This window comes from Apium graveolens, chromosome 11 (genome assembly GCF_009905375.1).
Source record: "Apium graveolens cultivar Ventura chromosome 11, ASM990537v1, whole genome shotgun sequence".
NCBI classification, from domain to species: domain Eukaryota; kingdom Viridiplantae; phylum Streptophyta; class Magnoliopsida; order Apiales; family Apiaceae; genus Apium; species Apium graveolens.
Genome location: NC_133657.1, coordinates 116,488,441 through 116,506,818, shown reverse-complemented (window position 1 = coordinate 116,506,818; position 18,378 = coordinate 116,488,441). Strand labels below are relative to the sequence as shown.

General features: G+C 39.4%; 1 protein-coding gene across 1 annotated transcript; it reads left to right on the top strand.

The window, feature by feature from the left end:
• Positions 1–9,042: 9,042 nt before the first annotated feature.
• LOC141695800 (uncharacterized) lies at positions 9,043–10,729 on the top strand. Its single transcript, XM_074500012.1, has 6 exons — positions 9,043–9,123; positions 9,210–9,496; positions 9,597–9,770; positions 10,276–10,383; positions 10,486–10,555; positions 10,631–10,729. The coding sequence occupies exons 1-6, from the start codon at positions 9,043–9,045 to the stop codon at positions 10,727–10,729; spliced, it is 819 nt and encodes a 272-aa protein (XP_074356113.1).
• The last annotated feature ends 7,649 nt before the right edge of the window (positions 10,730–18,378 follow it).

Sequence of the window (18,378 nt, the reverse complement as noted above, 5' to 3'; positions counted from 1 at the left end):
ATGCCAAAGCCATGAAGACTCTTCCACTTTCGACTGTAAATATGTTGGATTGCTCACCTCAATGATTAGCTTATACAGGTGATTCACCGATCTCTTCACCTTCATAAGAAGTCTCCCAACATGTGAGAACGCCTCCAGTTCTCATCAGCAACGCTGATATCTTGGTGCAACTATACCGCATGGGGGATACTCTGAGTGATAGGGTGCCCCCTACATACCCAAGGGATGATAGGGTGCGACACCGCGAGCACGAGTGTGCCCCTCCGCGAGGAAGGTTTGGAAATTATGGCCAAGGCTAGTAAAGGAATGGACGAGGAAGGATAGGATACCAGCATGGAAGGGTGCCATACAATGGAAGAAGAGATGACGCACCCTCCACTGAAGAAGCCCCTGTCATTGTTCCTGTAGCTTCCCACAGTGCTACGGGCAATGGATCCAGGGTGCGTCCTCATGACCGCGATGTCGTGCGAGTTAAAGAAAGGTCGAAAAACAATGATGAAATATCAAGACATGTTTAATAGGAACCTCGTGCGCGAGGGAATATTCAAAATGAAGATGGCAACATACCACAGTCGCAGCCTCAGGGCGAGGGGCGGCGAGATCCACCGATACGCCCGAGGGGTAACCAAGGGGAACAACAACAAGTTGCGGAGTAACCCCAACAACTCAACATTCAAACCATTCCTGTAGTAGGGACGTTTAATGTGAACGGTCTTAAGAAGTTGATCAACCATCTTGAAGGATGTAGGGTAACAGCGACTGCACAAGCCCCATCTCCTTTTGCTGCTGTTGTAAGGGAAGCGTAGCTGCCTGCAGGATACTGGAACATAACTAATGACTTGTTTTTTCATGGGAATTCTGACCCCGTGGAATTCCTGGGGCGTTTCAACATTGAGATGGATGTATATCAGGTACCTGACTTGGCACGATTCCGTCTTATGATGGCCACCTTCAAAGACGGAGCTCAACAATGGTTTTAAAAACTTGGTCCAGGGGCGATCACATCTTGGGAACAGATGAAAACCTTGTTTCTAACTCAGTTCCAGGTTGCGGTGAAGTATATGCCATCGGTTACCACACTAGCCAATGTGAAACAGAAGGAAGGGGAAAGCTTGACCTCATACTTCAAAAGGTTTAATGCAGAGTCTACCTTAGTGAGAGGCGCGACTGATGAGATACTGAAAATACTTCTTATAGCTGGTCTGCGCGTGGGAACAGATTTCTGGAAACATCTGCAAGGAAAGGACCCTGTATCATAAGCCGATGTACTTGCGCGGGCGGAATCCTTCAAAGCGATTGAGCAATTGCTTACTGAAACGAAGAAAAATGATAATACCAACAACTCCAAGGGGCGAGCTAAGAGAAGAGACAGGTCTGTGAGTCCAGATTATCGGCGGAATGCCCGAAGCCTTAATAGGGTGAATGCCGTGAATGTGCAGAGAGAGTGGAGTCCGCCATCAAACTATGAAAAAAGGGTAAGTAATTACACTCCGCTGGCGGCATTCAATGATCATATCTTTGAGGTGAATAAGGATAGAGGGATTTTTAAAAAACCAGACCGTCTGACCTCGTGGCAAATTAGAGACAAGAAAAGTATTGTGATTACCATGAGTCTATCGGCCACGACACCCACGAGTGTCGTCACCTAAAGGATGAAATTGAGGAATTGATCAAGGCTGGATATCTGGGAGAGTGGATTGATAAGGTGAAAGGACGCAGAGGAAATGATGACAAAGGAAAAGATAAAAGGTATCCCACATAGGCAGAGGATGTCGAAAAGACAACGGAGGTTAAGTTCCAAAGGTCTGGAAGTATTCGGGAAATCTTCGGAGGACATCCATTTGTTGGTGATAGCAATTGAGCGTTAGAAAAGAATGCAAGAGAGGCACGACACCCACCACTCACCAGCATTCATAGCTTGGAAGATAGAGCTCTAAAAATATTCAAAGGGGAATCTGCGGATATTATGTTCAGAGAGAGAGAGTCAAGATGGGTACATCATCCCCATAACGATGCATTGGTGATAACTATGCTTATTGGGGAAATGAACGTGCATCGAGTCTTCTTCGACAATGGGAGCTCTGCGAACATCTTGTATTACAACACGTACAAAAAATTGGGTTTCCTGGACAGTGACATGAACTTTGAAGATGCACACGTCTACGGTTTTACTGGAGAGGCAGTAAGAGCTATGGGTTCTATTAGGCTTCCAGTCACGCTTGGGGAAGTAGCTCTGTGTATCACCCAAATGATAGACTTCAAGGTGCTAGATCAAGATTCCGCGCATAACATGTTGGTGGGCATACCTTGGCTGCGGGTGTTCAAGGTGATAACCTCGATACATCATTTGATGATAAAGTTCCCGACTGCTATCACAAGGCTGTTAAAGAATTTCACAAGAGAAGGTACGAGGGAAAAGGCCTTCCGTTTGAAGATGTGGAAGACATTCAGACATTCAGAAGAAACTTATGCCACCACAGCCCTTCCTCAAAACGAGGACGCGCCCTTGGAAAGTGAAAATGTAATTAAGGTTAATGCTCCTCAAAATAAGGACGCGCCCACCACACCTGCATTGCACAAAACCATGCCTTGTCCTGAGGTGGATGCTCCCACATATAGGTACACGCCCTCGGATGCAGGAATGGAAGTCGAGGACCCCCGGAACTTTGATTTTGATCTGGATCCCAGAATCCCCATGCCTGCCGAGAAAACAGGGTTGGCCGAAGACACAATATCTGTTTCGGTCGATAAGGATGACCCAAGCAATGTTTTGAAGGTGGGATCTCAACTAAGTTATGACATAAGGGAAAGGCTTAACAGTTTTCTGATTAAAAATCTCGATGTCTTCGCATGGAGTCATTCAGCCATGGTGGGAATTGACCCAGGGGTAATGTCTCATCGGTTGAACATTTTTCATAGTTGTATGACCATACGATAAAAGCATCACCCGATGAGCGGGGAAAGGGCTTCAGCATTAAGAGAAGAGGTGGACCGACTGCTGGAAGTGGGGTTGATCAAAGAATCTTTCTACCCCGAGTTGCTCGCGAAAATGGTGCTTGTGAAAAAAGCCAAATAGGAAGTCGAGAACATATGTAGATTTCTCAGATCTCAATAAGGCTTGCTCGAAGGATAGCTTTCCACTCCCACGAATTGATCAATTGGTTGACGTGATGGCAGGGCATGCCTTGTTAAGCTTTATGGATGCCTAATCCGGTTACAATCAAATTCCCATGTACGATCCTGATCAGGAGCATACGTCCTTCATCATTGATAGAGGACTATACTACTACATAGGGATGCCGTTTGGATTGATCAATGCAGGCGCGACCTACAAAAGATTGGAAGAACCATGGAAGTATATGTGGATGATATGTTGGTAAAATCCAAGAAGGCAAATGATCATGTCAAGCACTTGATGGAAATGTTCAACATTCTAAGCAGGTTCCACATGAGGTTGAATCCACAGAAGTGCGTGTTCGGTGTATAGTCAGGTAAGTTTCTTGGGTTTATCGTCAATCACAGAGGAATTGAAGCTAACCCTGCAATGATCAAAGCACTGCTGGATATGAAATCTCCCGCCAATGTGAAGCAGGTGCAAAGCCTAACTGGGAGGATCACCGCATTGAACAAATTTGTCTTTAAATCATCCGACAGGTGTAAAGAATTCTTTAAGGCGATCAAAGTGACAGGGAAGGACTTTGTATGGACACCCGAATGTGAGGAAGCTTTGAGGAGGATCAAGGTACAACTTGGGGACCTTCCTATATTGTCAAAACCGTTAGATGGAGAATCCCTAATCCTATACCTCGTAGTTTCTTAGTATTCAATCAGTGTTGTGCTGGTAAGGGAAGAGGATGCGCAACAGTCACCGGTATATTATGTGACCAAGTGGTTGCACGATGCTGAAACTCGCTATACAAGTATGGAGAAGCTGGTTTATGCCTTGATCCTTGCATCAAGAAAGCTATGCCCCTACTTCCAGGCACATAGAATTGAAGTTCGTACAATATACCCTCTGCGGTAAGTCCTTCACAAGCTAATATCATCGGAGAGAATGCTGAAATGGGCCGTGGAGTTGGGACAGTTTGACTTGGAATACATGCCCCGTACAATAATTAAAGGACAGGCCTTCGCCGACTTCTTTTTGGAATTTGATTCTGCGCTTGATGATAAGGCTTTGGTAGCACTGCATCCCCTTAAACTGAGGAATCTTTGGAGAAGTTTCCACATCCCTAGTGGATCTTGCACATGGATGGGGCAGTTAACAATGGAGGAGCAGGCACAGGCATAATACTCGTATCACCAGAAGGCCATCATTTGATGAGTGCAATTCACTTTAAATTTTATGCAACGAATAATGATGCGGAATATGAGGCATTGATTAATGGCCTAAAGATCGCTTTGGAAATGGGAGTGTGTAACCTAAATGAAAAGAGTGACTCGGAGTTGGTGGTAAACCAGGTGAATGGAGGGTTTCAAGCTCGAGGAGCGCTAACGGAATTGTACTTAAGGTGCACGCAGCACCTGATTGGAAAGTTCAAAGAGGTTAGGCTGGAATGTGTACCGCAGGAAAAGAACAACAACGCGGATGCCCTGACAAAAATGGGATCCCATCAAGAGGCTGTGTTGTTAGGATCTATACCCTTAGAAATCCAGGAAATTCCTAGTATCCTAGAGGTAGAGGTGATGCAAGTAGATGAGGCTCCCAAGGAAACATGGATGACGCCCATTCTTGCCTATATTCACATGGGAGCACTTCCCGAAGATAAGTTCAAGACTCAACAGCTCCACTACCAGGATGCAAGGTATATGGTACATGATAAAGTTCTGTATAGGAGAGGCTTCAATCAACCGTTGCTAAGATGTGTCGATGAAGAAGAAGGAAATTACATCTTAAGGGAGGTGCATGAAGGAATTTGCAGTAATCACTCGGGGGGTAACTCGTTGGCAGTGAAAGTTTTACGCCAAGGGTACTATTGGCCTACGATGAAAGAAGATACTGCAAATTTTGTTAGAGCATGCGATCGCTGCCAACGCTTTGCAAATTACTCATATATGTCAGAGACGCTCTTGACGCCTATAGTAAGCCCATGGTCATTCGCCATGTGGGGGATTGATCTTATTGGAGAATTACCTAAGGCCAAAGGAGACATCAAGTATGCAATGGTTGCGGTTGATAACTTTACTAAATGGGCAGAAGTTATGCCGCTAGAGACTATCACCGCGAAGAAGATTAAAGACTTTGTCTTCAATTCTATCATGTGCAGGTTTCAAATTCCTTACAAACTTGTCTCTGACAACGGAAAGCAGTTTGATAGCAACGAGTTGTGAAAGTTGTGCGAGGATTTGAAAATTAAGAAGGAATTTGCAGTGGTTTATCATCCTCAGAGTAATGGGCAAACAGAAGTTGTCAATAAAATAATTAAACATACCCTCATGACCAAACTGGAAGAGCGCAAAGGGAATTAGCATGACGAACTCCCAAAAGTGATGTGGTCCTACAACACTACTCCAAGATCTACTACGGGGAAAACTACGTTTATGCCGACTTACGGATATAAAGCTATGGTCCCTGTGGAAGTTGGCTCGAGGTCACTTCGTAGAGATCATTACATGGACGAAGATGGTGAAGTTAACCAGAGGCTTCATTTGGATCTCTTGGAAGAGGTAAGAGAAAACTCCTAGTTAAGGCTGGCGGCGTATCAACAACGTGCTGCAAGATATTGCAATAAAAAAGTAAAGGGACAGCTGCTAAAGGTAGGAGATTTAGTACTCAGAAAGGTGATGCCAAACACAAAGAATCCCCAGCATGGAGTATTTGGAGCTAACTGGGAAGGACCATACAAGATTAAAGCAATTTGTGGAAGGGTACTTATCACCTTGAAGATTTGGAAGGAAAGCTGGTTCCACGAGCATGGAATGCGGAGCATCTTCGAAAGTATTATCGGTAAGGCGCGGCTTTGGCCCCTTACATATTATATTAACATTATATACTAAGGGATGTGCCCAAATTATAGACTAGAAGCAATAAAATTCCTCCTAGCCTAGGGGGTAGTGCATGTACTACTTACCTTAGAACTAGTTGAAAGATCATTTTTTCGAATAATTTCCCCACAGAGCATACTAGTCGTGGGACTGGTGTACTTTTGACACCAGAGCGCATTATTAATAAAAACTTTAAATAATTCCAAAGGTTGTTTGCTTGTTGATTTGCTTGGTCATATTACGCGTCCTAACCATAGGACGCATCCTGAGAAGTAGTTCTATACGTATATTTGTAGGAGCATGATTGGTAAAGGGAACACTAAAGAAAACTCAAGTAAAAATGGAACTAGGACGCGTCTTGAGTCTAAGGACGCGCCCAAGTTATCTTGGTTGATGCTCCTCTAATTAATGTTCCTTTAATTTTAGTATTCCGAAATTGAAAAAGAGGACACGTCCATATTAGGGACACGTCCAACCTGATATGTCAAAAATACTTATCTTCAAAAATGAAAAGTACACGCATCAAAATAATAGGATGCACCCATCTGTATTGTGCCTTACCCAAATACAAAAATATACGACATGTTATAATGCTAAGGGAAAAATATACAATCCAGGAAATTCAAAATAGCCTAAGTAAATGGAATAATCAAGACGCGTCCAAGTACTTGGACACGCCCTACGGTCTATGGTGTTGGCAATGAATTAATACATAAGGAAGACGCGTCCCAAAACGAGGATGCGCCCTTGCAGGACATCTTATTAGCTTGTAATGATAAAGGGGATAATAGCAAGATTTGAAAGGCGACGCATCCTCAGATAAGGACGCACCCACATATATGACAGAACAAGATTAGGAAAGTTAAAAAATATACACATGGAGATAATTAAAAAAGGGAAAAAACTTATGTAAGTACCAGCAAATAAAAGTCAGAAATAATCATAAGTTTACAACTTGTAAGGCTTGAAAGGGCTTGCACCTTTGAAGCAGTTCAGATAAAAAGTTCATAAATAAACATGAGACGCGTCCTAGGTAGGGGGTGCGTCCTGAGACTTGTCCTGGTCTTTTGGGGAAGAAGGTAGAGGCTGAGTTTGAAGTGGAGAAGGTGTTGGAGACACGTCGTCCTCTTCCAAGCCAAGGATGATCCTCTCGTTTTTGATGGAATCCGCAGCCCTGATCCTGAAGTCATTTACCCATTTCTGGGTGTCTTCATCAAACTTGGAAAAAGTGTATTCTGGGTCATTGGCTATGAACCCATAACACCACTCTTGAAAACCAGCAACAAACCCATTTTAATACACCAATTTCTTCACTTCTTTCCAGCCGTGCAGTCTGTCATCGTTTATAGTATCACGCTCCAGCTGCATGGTGGAATTTATAGTGACTACACTCTCCATAGCCTTCTCCACAGAAGTGACATTGCCTTCAAGTTGGGCTTTCTCACCCTCAAGACACGCATTGTCCTGTTGCAACTGGAGGATTTCAGCATCCTTTTCCTTGGTGAGTAGTGTAATGATTTTTTGCAAAGATTTGATCTTACCTTCAGCTTCACTTTTTGCAGTATCTGTGACAACAAGACGCTCCCTAAGTCTGGCAGCCATGTTGGCACTCTATCTTGCATGCAAGTGAAGCTAGGCGGCTTCTTGCACCATATCTTGCTCAGTCTGCTGCTCCGTTCTGAAAGTCCAGCCCCTTACCTCCTCCTCAGTGAAAGTCCCAGATGACGCCTAAGTATCTGAGGACGAAGGATTGATCATCTGGAAATGTTTTCTGAAGCTTGGAGGGCGCGTCCTCCTTATCAGGAATGTCTAACACCGTAGTGTCAATGCTCTTTGGTGGAGGGGGAGGAGTGACAGCAAGCAAAGGATCTTTAACTTTCAGATCTGACTTAACAGGATTTTACTTCCTGGCTCTCTGCTTTTTAGTGGCCCCAATGGCAAACCCCTTGGGAAGAGAAGTCATTTATGTGACATAAAACATAATAAGAAATATTAGTCATGGACGCGCCAATTTAAGAGGACGCGTCCTAGGGAATATGACAGTAATATTAAAATGACAAGTACGCATAATGGTTTCATATACATTAAAAAGGATACTAAGACGTGTCCTAATAGCTAGACGCGTCTAGAGCAGAGTGTATAAAATTGTCAATACATGTGTGTATGTCATGTAAAATGCATGTAAAGGCGTGTAAATACATGTATATATGTCAAGCAAGGCGCCCATGACGCGTCCAAATACCATGACGTGTCCTGACCAGATGATGCATCAACTATAACAACATGGGTTATGAGGATATGTGTGCTACTTCTACCGGGTGTTTATTGTGAATGCTAAAAGGTACATGTTTTATGAGGAAAGTATAAATGACAAACTTACAACAACATCAGTCAAAGAGAGTGATACATTTTGGGCGGCAGAAATTGAAAAGATTAAAGCAAAATTATCATTGACTAGGGGTGGATGTCATGATAGTCCAAAACCCACTTCACAGCAAGCAAGCTGTCAGTCCAAGGGTGCGGTTGTTGGGGATGTAGGTATCAATGATCCCAATACACCTGAAACTGTAAAAAAGATTTGTTCTACCGAAGAGGACAGAGTTGCTCACAAAGTTAAAATGATTGATACTTTATTTGTTGATTTTGGTGAAGAGCTTCAGAAGGTAACAAGGTGGCTGGTGAGGATGATTACATGGTGGCTGATCAGGATGATAAGAAGGTGGGTGGTGATGATGATAAGAAGGTGGATGGTGAGGATGATAAGAAGGGTTCTGTTAAGGATGATAATGGTGTGTATGTCGTTGAAAACAATGTATGTGAGAAAGTGAAAGTGGATGGTTCAGGTAGTTCTAACTACAAATTGGCCATAGGATCATTGAGCAACATTATTACTCTTGCAAGGATGGATGAAGTCCCTATTGTTGATGGACGTGAACAGCTATCCATGGAGTCAAACTTGTAGAAGCAAATGCAAGAGTGTCAATCACTCAAGTCATTCAAGGCAATGCAAAGATTCCCTTCCCCATTGGCGATAAAATTGTTTATGTATAAGAAGCCATGGGAACTTTTATTGAATGGCCAAAAGACCTTATAGCTGTGGGAAACAATAGCCTTAACCAGGTTTTTTCTGCTCCAAAGGTCAGAAGGGTCTTTGCATTATGTTTAGCAGAAGTATGTGTTTATTTGTATCTTTATTTCTTACTCTTTTGACATGCATTTTTCAGAGAGCCAACAAAGGTCTTGCCAAGAAAATAAGGAAGTCATGCAATTTAATTGATGAAGAAGTTGTTGAACCAGAGCTTGTTGTGGACATGGGTAGAAATTATCCATCTCCATTGAATCACTTGTGGACATGGGTAAAAGGTTCGTTGAGTAATGGTCGGACTATTTTTTTTCAGTTGGGCAAAGAAGCATTTGGCATGACAAAAAAGGAGATCATGTTCTTATCAGACATACATGCAGTCTGCTCTGGAGGTGAAATGGCAGGGTCTGTTATCTGCCTTTACATTCAGTAAGTTTCCTTGTAAATAAAAACTTTTTTTAATTTTTAGTGGATTGTCCTACAATTAAAATATGAATCTTTACTCACTATTGCTTAATAATGTATGTAGCTTTTTAAATGACTATGTGAAAAAGAATAAGATGTCGAGCATGATAAGCTTCGTTCATCCGAGTACAATTGGTGCCACTGGATGCGGTAATGCAACGCAGAGGTCGCATGCACTGGCTGCACATTTCAAGGGTGCGAGCAAAGGGGAATACTTTCCCATGCCTTACAATGATATGTGAGTATTACACTACTGCCTTACTAGTTTTTTTAGTATTAAAGATGATCATATATCTTACCATTTTAAGTTAATTTTTTACGAGAATTTAAGTTAGAATTTAAATGCAAGAGTTAATTTTTGAGTTGAAACCTGATAATATTTCTTTTAAATTGTACGGTGAATTTTTTACGGTAATTTAGGTTCTAAATTTTAATAGAATGGTGAATATGCTTTCGTCAAGTTTTCAGACAATTTGCTAGAATTTGTAATATTAACTGCAGGTTCCATTTTTTAAGTTGATTGTTTACGATAATTTAAGATTTAACTTAAATCAAATGGTTTAATTTAAGATTCTAGCTTAATGATAACACGCCTTACTAAAGTTGAATTTTAGATATTCAACTTAATCGTACATGTAGTATTTTAATAGAACATGAAATTTTGATATACAATTTACTGATTTGTTGATTTTAAGAATTTTACTGCTTGTTTTTATTTTAGTAATAATGATATGTTTTGATAGGAACCACTGGACGTTGACCGTGGTAAATCCGGATGCAGAGATAGTCTACTACATTGACCCTCTTAAACGTCGAATTGCAAATGGTGAATGGGTTGATATTATCGACAAGTAAGTCCCCTTCTAGTATTCAGTCTTCACTTGTAAAGCTTGTCACACCATACTTTATAATGATATGTGTATTTAATGATATATATATTATTTTCGTTACAGTGCCATTAAGTTGTACACGGAGGATCTGAATAAGGTTGTCAAGAAGAAATTATTATGGGAGAGCATGGAGGTACTGTTTCATTCTTATCATGTTTCATTTATGCCGTATATGAAATTGTAACCAAAATTTTGTTAAAATTTTCAGGGAGTTCCAGTACAGACCGGGAACAAGGACTGTGGGCTGTTTGTTATTCGATACATGAAAGAAATTATTCATGATAAGGAGCTTGACTTTGTTACTTAGGTGAGAACTTTAATTTCTTTGAATTTCTGAACAAATATGTATTTACTCTTGTACCGTAAAATATGTGACTTAACAAAAAAAATTCATACTTTTTCAGTGGATGCGTCGGTCGAAATTGGTTTATACCGCTGATGAAATCAACGAGATCCGAATTGATTTTGCAAAGTACTTTATTAAACGCCATGCCACTTAGGTTTTAGATCAGTTTCTTTGCTTTTGAACTATGTTAGATATATTTGATAATGTCATGGCTAATATGTTTTATGTTTAGCTTTCAGATCTTACGAGAACAGGATAAATTAGTACTTAACTGTTGATCAGTACTTATACTGGAAGTCAGGACTTAAGGATATCGGTACTTATATTATCAAGAGATAATCATCAGAAGATAGATATCAGAACTTAAGTGCTGAAGGACAATCAGATAAGGACAGTAGCTGATTAAAGGAAAGAAGATCGAGATAAACATAAGAAGAGATATGCATGAAGAAGGAATTCCGTGAAGAATGGAATACTTGGAAGAAAAGATATTTGATTGATATATTTTAGGAAGCAGAATTATATTCCATATCAATTAGCGATTATCTTGTAACTGTGTAGTATATAAACACAGACATAGGGTTTATACTATAAGTGTTATCATTATTAGAAAAGATTATTCATTGTAACCCTAGCAGCTCTCGTGATATTTGTTCATCACTGAGAGGTAACAGTTCCATACTGTAACAGAGTTTATTGTTTCAATAAAGTTTGTTTTCTGTTACTTAAGTTCTTAAAGTTCGATTTGAGTGTACTATACACTGTATTCACCCCCTCTACAGTGTGTGTGTGACCTAACAATTGATATCAGAGCCTATCTATTAACTTACATACAGTTAAAGATCCAAACACAATCATGTCGGACACAGAAACTCCAACTAAGCCTACCACAACTGAGGAACCACCAAAGACACAAATTCAGAGTCGGTATGAGACCATCAGAGTCCCCACACTAAGACCATCTGAATATCCCATATGGAAGGTAAGGATGGCCATGTTCCTGGAAGCAACAGATCCAGAATACTGGATAGAATCAAGGAAGGTCCTCACAAACCAACCAAACTCGCTGTTGCAGTTGCAGGTGAAGCAGCAATGACCGTACCAAAGGAGAAGAGTGATTATACTGTTGAGGATATAGCATCAATTGCTAAGGATGCTAAGGTACGACACTTACTGCATAGTGCCATTGATAATGTAATGTCAAACAGGGTAATCAACTGCAAGACTGCTAAGGAGATATGGGATGCTCTGGAAACAAGGTGTCAGGGAACTGACACAATTAAGAAGAACCGGAAGACAATACTCACTCAAGAGTATGAACACTTTGACTCAAAGACTAATGAGTCATTGAATGATTTATATGATAGATTTGTCAAACTTTTGTATGATTTGTCATTGGTTGATAAAGAGTATGATCTTGAAGATTCAAACCTTAAGTTCCTGTTAGCTCTTCCTGAATGCTGGGATTTGAAGGCAACGACAATAAGAGACAACTACAATCTTGATGAAACAACTCTTGACGAAATCTATGGAATGCTCAAGACTCATGAGCTGGAGATGGAACAAAGAAGCAAGAGGAAAGGAGGAAAGTCAAGGACAGTTGCTCTTAAGGCTGATGAAGAATTCCCCAAAGCAGCTTCCTCAAAGAAAGACAAGGGTAAAGCTCTTTTCATAAAGTCTGATACTGAGTCATCAAGTTCTGAGAGTAATGATGACTCAGATTCTGAAAGCTTGCCTGAGACTGATGCTGATGAGGAGATGATGAAGCTGTGTGCTCTTATGGTGAAAGGAATCACCAAGATTGCATACAGGAAGTTCAGGAAGGGAAAGAAGTTTTCCAGGAAAAGCATAAGTTCTGATAAGAAGAATTTCAGAAAATCTGAAGGCAGAGGAGGAAAGTCTGACAGAGGAGATTACACCAATGTTAAATGCTATAACTGTGGTGAGAAAGGCCACATATCTCCTGACTATAAGAAGGTAAAGGGTGACAGAGGCAAGGCTCTTGTGACAAAGCAGAAAAGCTGGACAGACACTTCAGACTCTGAAAGTGAGGAGAACTATGCATTGATGGCAAATGCTGATAAAGAAAGTGCTGAGAGCAGTTCTGAAGCTGCTGAAACAAAGGTACCTCAGACTACTTATGCTTTTCATACTGATGATATTAATGAGTTGAGAAGATATCTTAAAACCATGTTTGTTAGTTATAGAGATCAAACCTTAACATGCGAAAGATTAACTTCTGAAAATCTTGCTTTTAAGAAAAGAAATGATTTCTTAGAAAAAGAGTTAGTTATATTTCATCAAACTCAGAAGGATAGAGATGATGCTTTTTATGTTAGGGATGAAGTGCTAAAAATGAATGAATCTCTAAAAACTGAGTTAGAAAAGGAAAGAGAGATAATCAGGACTTGTACTAACTCTGGCAGAACAACTCAGAATTTGCTAAGTAGTGAAAATTGGAAAGAGGGCATAGGTTATGGAGAGAATAAGAATGATAAAGGAACTGAAGAAATTAAGCCTGTTGTTAAGCAAAAGCCAAAGTTAAAACCTGTTAAGTTTGTAACTGTAAAGTCTGATAATGAGAAATCAGAAGTTAAAGAGGAATTAACTTCTGACAAACTAAAACAGGAAAAGACAGCTGAAGTAAACATAGGCTTAATGACAAAGAAGCAGCTTAAGCATAAGCTGAAAGATATCAAGAATGCAAACAAGGTAAAATCACCTAGGAAAAATAGGAATGGAAAGGAAGGTGTGAATAAAAGCAATGATTATAAACCTGTTCCTGATGCTCCTAGGAAAACATGTCATAACTGTGGAAGTTCTAACCATCTGGCTTCTTTTTGCAGGAAGAATAAGAATATTAACTCCTTACCTTCAAAATCAGGAGTTAAGAGTCAGTCTGTTAGATACAAACCACAAAATCCTTGTTTTCATTGTGGTAGTTTATGGCATTCCATTTATACTTGTAAGGAATATCATAGTTTGTACTATGATTATTATCAAATAAAACCTTCTTTGAAGAAAGTTTCCATTGTTCCTTCTAGTGTAAATTCTGATTCAAAGTCTGATAGTGTAAATTCTGTTAAGAAAAATGTTAACATAAACTCTGATGCTAAATCCGCTGCAAATGTTAACAAACTTAATAAGGCCAAAGGATCCAAGCAAGTCTGGGTCCTTAAAACTAATAATTAGTAGTCTTTGTGATTGCAGGGCAACAGGAAAAATATTCTAGTTCTGGACAGTGGATGTTCAGGACATATGACTGGAAATAAGGCCCTGCTATCAGACTTTGTGGAGAAAGCTGGCCCAAGTGTTTCTTATGGAGATGGCAACATTGGAAAAACATTGGGATATGGCAATATCAATCTTAGAAATGTCATAATTAAACAAGTAGCTCTGGTCTCAGGACTTAAACACAACCTACTGAGTATAAGTCAAATCTGTGACAGAGGTTATCATGTTGATTTCTTTGAAGAACATTGTGAAATTGTGAGTAAATCTAAAGGCAAAGTTGTTCTGAAAGGATACAGATGTGGTAACATTTATGAAGCTAAGCTTTCAACAAGTACTGATGGCTCTGCAATCTGTCTGTTAAGTAGAGCATCAATTGAAGAAAGCTGGAATTGGCATAAGAAACTCTCTCATTTAAATTTCAACAATATAAATGAACTGGTCAAGAAAGATCTTGTGAGAGGATTGTCAAACACAGTATTTGCTCCTGATGGTCTTTGTGATTCATGTCAGAAAGCCAAATAAAGAAAATCTTCATTCAAGAGCAAGACTGATTCATCAATTCTTGAGCCTTATCATCTTATACATGTTGATCTATTTGGTCCAGTAAATGTCATGTCTATTGCAAAGAAGAAGTATGCGTTGGTCATAGTGGATGAGTTCACCAGATACACATGGGTGTATTTCTTGCACACAAAAAGTAAAACTGCATCTATCTTGATTGATCATGTCAAACAGCTGGATAAAATGGTCAAAGATTCTGTGAAAATTTTAAGGAGTGATAATGGCACTGAGTTCAAGAATTTGATAATGGAAGAGTTCTGCAAAAGCCATGGAATAAAGCAGGAATTTTCTGCTCCTGGAACTCCACAGCAAAATGGAGTTGTTAAAAGGAAGAATAGAACTCTCGTTGAAGCTGCACGTACAATGCTTGAAGAAGCAAAGCTTCCAACCTATTTCTGGGCTGAAGCTGTGCAGACTGCTTGTTTTACTCAAAATGCAACACTCATTAACAAGTATGAAAAAACACCATATGAGATGGTAAAGAAAAAGAAGCCAAATCTGAAATATTTTCATGTATTTGGATGCAAGTGTTTTGTTCTCAAGACTCATCCTGAACAGCTATCAAAGTTTGATCTAAAAGCTGATGAAGGAATCTTTATTGGATATCCACTTTCCATAAAATCCTTCAGAGTCTATAATTTGAGAACAAAAGTGGTCATGGAATCTATCAATGTCTCTTTTGATGACAAGAAGATCACTGGTCTTAAAGATTTCATTGACCATGATCAGCTGAGATTTGAAAATGAAGACTCATAATCTAATACTGAAAATCCTGACAGTCTAAGTCCTGATACTGCAAACTCTGATGGATTAAACTCTGATGTTATTGAAACTGTGGTGACTACGTTAAAGGAAGATGCACCTATGCAGGGGGAGCATACTCAAGATCCTACCACATCTCAAGAAACATCCGAACATGCATCTGGCTCTTCAAGTTCTGATTCGTCAAGTTCTGATAAGCCAAGTTCTGATAGTGCTGAAAATCTAAATACTGAAGAATCCAATTCAGAGAGCATAGTTTCAGGGGGAGCATCAGAAAATGAAAATGAAGATAGCATGGATCATGGGGGAGCATCCAGTTCTAGAGAAAACCTTCCATCTGCAAGGAAGTGGACAAAATCACATACACCTGATTTGATAATTGGAAATCCTGATGCAGGTATCAGAACTAGAACAGGTACTTCAAATGAGTGTCTTTACAATTCTTTTCTCTCTCAGACTGAGCCAAAGAAAGTGGAAGAAGCTCTTCAAGATGCTGATTGGGTGCAAGCAATGCAGGAAGAGTTGAATGAATTTGAAAGAAACAAAGTCTGGACCCTAGTACCAAGACCAAAGAATAGATCTGTTGTTGGTACAAAGTGGGTATTCAGAAACAAAACTGACAGTGATGGCATAATTACAAGGAATAAGGCAAGGCTGGTTGCAAAAGGATATTCTCAACAGGAGGGAATTGATTATGATGAAACATTTGCACCAGTTGTTAGGTTAGAAGCTATAAGGATATTTTTGGCTTATGCTGCTCACAAAAAGTTTACTGTCTTTCAAATGGATGTGAAAAGTGCTTTTCTCAATGGAGAATTGGAGGAAGAGGTATATGTTGAACAACCTCCAGGTTTTGTAGATACCAAACATCCAGACTATGTCTACAGACTTGACAAAGCACTTTATGGACTTAAGCAAGCTCCTAGAGCATGGTATTAGATTTTAGCTCAGTTTTTTCTGGAAAGTGGATTCCACAGAGGGACAATAGACAAAACACTGTTCTACCTAACCATGGAAAGGACTTACTTCTGGTCCAGATTTATGTTGATGATATCATTTTTGGATCTACAAATGACAAACTTTGCAAGAAGTTTGCCAAACTTATGCAGTCAAGATATCAGATGAGTATGATGGGGGAACTTAGCTATTTTCTGGGCCTTCAAGTCAAGCAGAATGAGGAAGGCACTTTTATTTGTCAAACCAAGTATACCAGAAACTTGCTAAAGAAATTTGGAATGCAAGATTGTTCAAGTACATCCACTCCAATGGCCACTGCAACAAAACTGGATAAGGATACCGGTAAATCAGTAGATATTACTGACTATAGAGGTATGATTGGCTATCTACTCTATCTAACTGCTAGTAGACCTGATATCATGTATGCTACCTGTCTTTGTGCAAGATTTCAAGCAGATCCAAGAGAACCTCACTTAACAGCTGTAAAAAGAATCTTTAAGTATCTTAAAGGAACAGCTGCTCTGGGATTATGGTATCCTAGAGAATCAGATTTTAAACTAATAGGTTACTCAGATGCAGATTGTACAGGTTGCAAAATTGACAGGAAAAGCACAAGTGGAAGCTGCCAATTTCTTGGAGGCAGATTGGTTTCTTGGTACAGCAAGAAACAAAAGTCAATTTCCACATCAACTGCAGAAGCAGAGTATATTGCTGCAGGAAGCTGTTGTGCACAGATTCTTTGGATGAAGAATCAGTTACTGGATTATGGGTTAACATATTTCAAAATCCCTATTTACTGTGATAATCAAAGTGTTATTGCTATGACAGGTAATCCAGTTCAACATTCAATGACAAAGCACATCAGCATCAGATACCATTTCATCAGGGAACATGTGGATGAAGGTACAGTGGAATTGCATTTTGTTCCCATAGATTAACAGTTGGCAGATATCTTCACAAAACCATTATGTGAAGCTACTTTTACAAGATTGGTAAATGAACTTGGAATGGTTTCAGGTTCTTTCTCTAAATCTGCTTAGACTTGTTTTGTGTTATCAGACTTTATGTTCAGTATTTACAGAATTAATCTCATTGTGTATTCTGTGCTTAATTGATAAATGTCTTTAAGTACTGACTGTTGTCTGATATATGTTTCTAAACTATGATAAGTGATATGTTTGTTCTAGTACCTATTCAATCCTATGAGGATAACTGTGCTAGATACTGACCTAGTAGTCTTCAATAAAAAAATGATTCCATGGAAGAAGTAATTATTTCAGTGGAAATCTTATGACACTAGCAAATTCTGATAACTGAGCTTAGTTAAGTTTACTTTGTATATCTTATTACTAAGTCACAAATTAGAATAATGCTACTCATCTGTTAAGTTCTGATACTAGTAAAACTGCTGAATGTACTAAGTGCTAATAAACCTCTCTTATCAAAAGAAAAAGCAAAAAGATCAAAGATTAAAATCAGGTACTCCTTTGAGATCTAGAGTAAAAATGTGGAAGGGACGACCCAAGTGCATTGCTGGTATTAAGTAAATATGCATCAGAAAAGCAAAATATTTTCTTGGTGACTTTTCACACTCTATGATTACTGGAGAAATACTCTGAAAATAGCATAAATTCTGATAAACAGTCGTGACTCACTTACACTGAGAAGCCACTGTAAAACAGAATTGCAAAAGATGCATAAAATTAGCACAAAATAGTTGAGATGGACTCTTGCATGAACTCATTCATCAGTAGGTTTCAGTACAATGACAGATCTTTAGCAAAATTTTAGTTATGCCTTATTTCTAAGATGTATTGAAGTGAATCAGACTTTACTCTTTGTCTATTTTTTAGCTTAATGCACACACTAATCACTCCATCTGAATGATGAAAATTTCTGTGGTGGTCTATGTTATTTTAGATAAACAGTCATTGTGTCATTATTGCACAAATTCTGAGGACAAGTTCTAAGTTACACGTTCTGATGATTAAGTTCTGACGTCCATAACTCAGAACTTGTATGAGTATTTACTAAGATGGGCATTCCTTTTTCGAGTTAAGAAATTATGTTCTGATGACTGTTAAGTTCTGGTATAT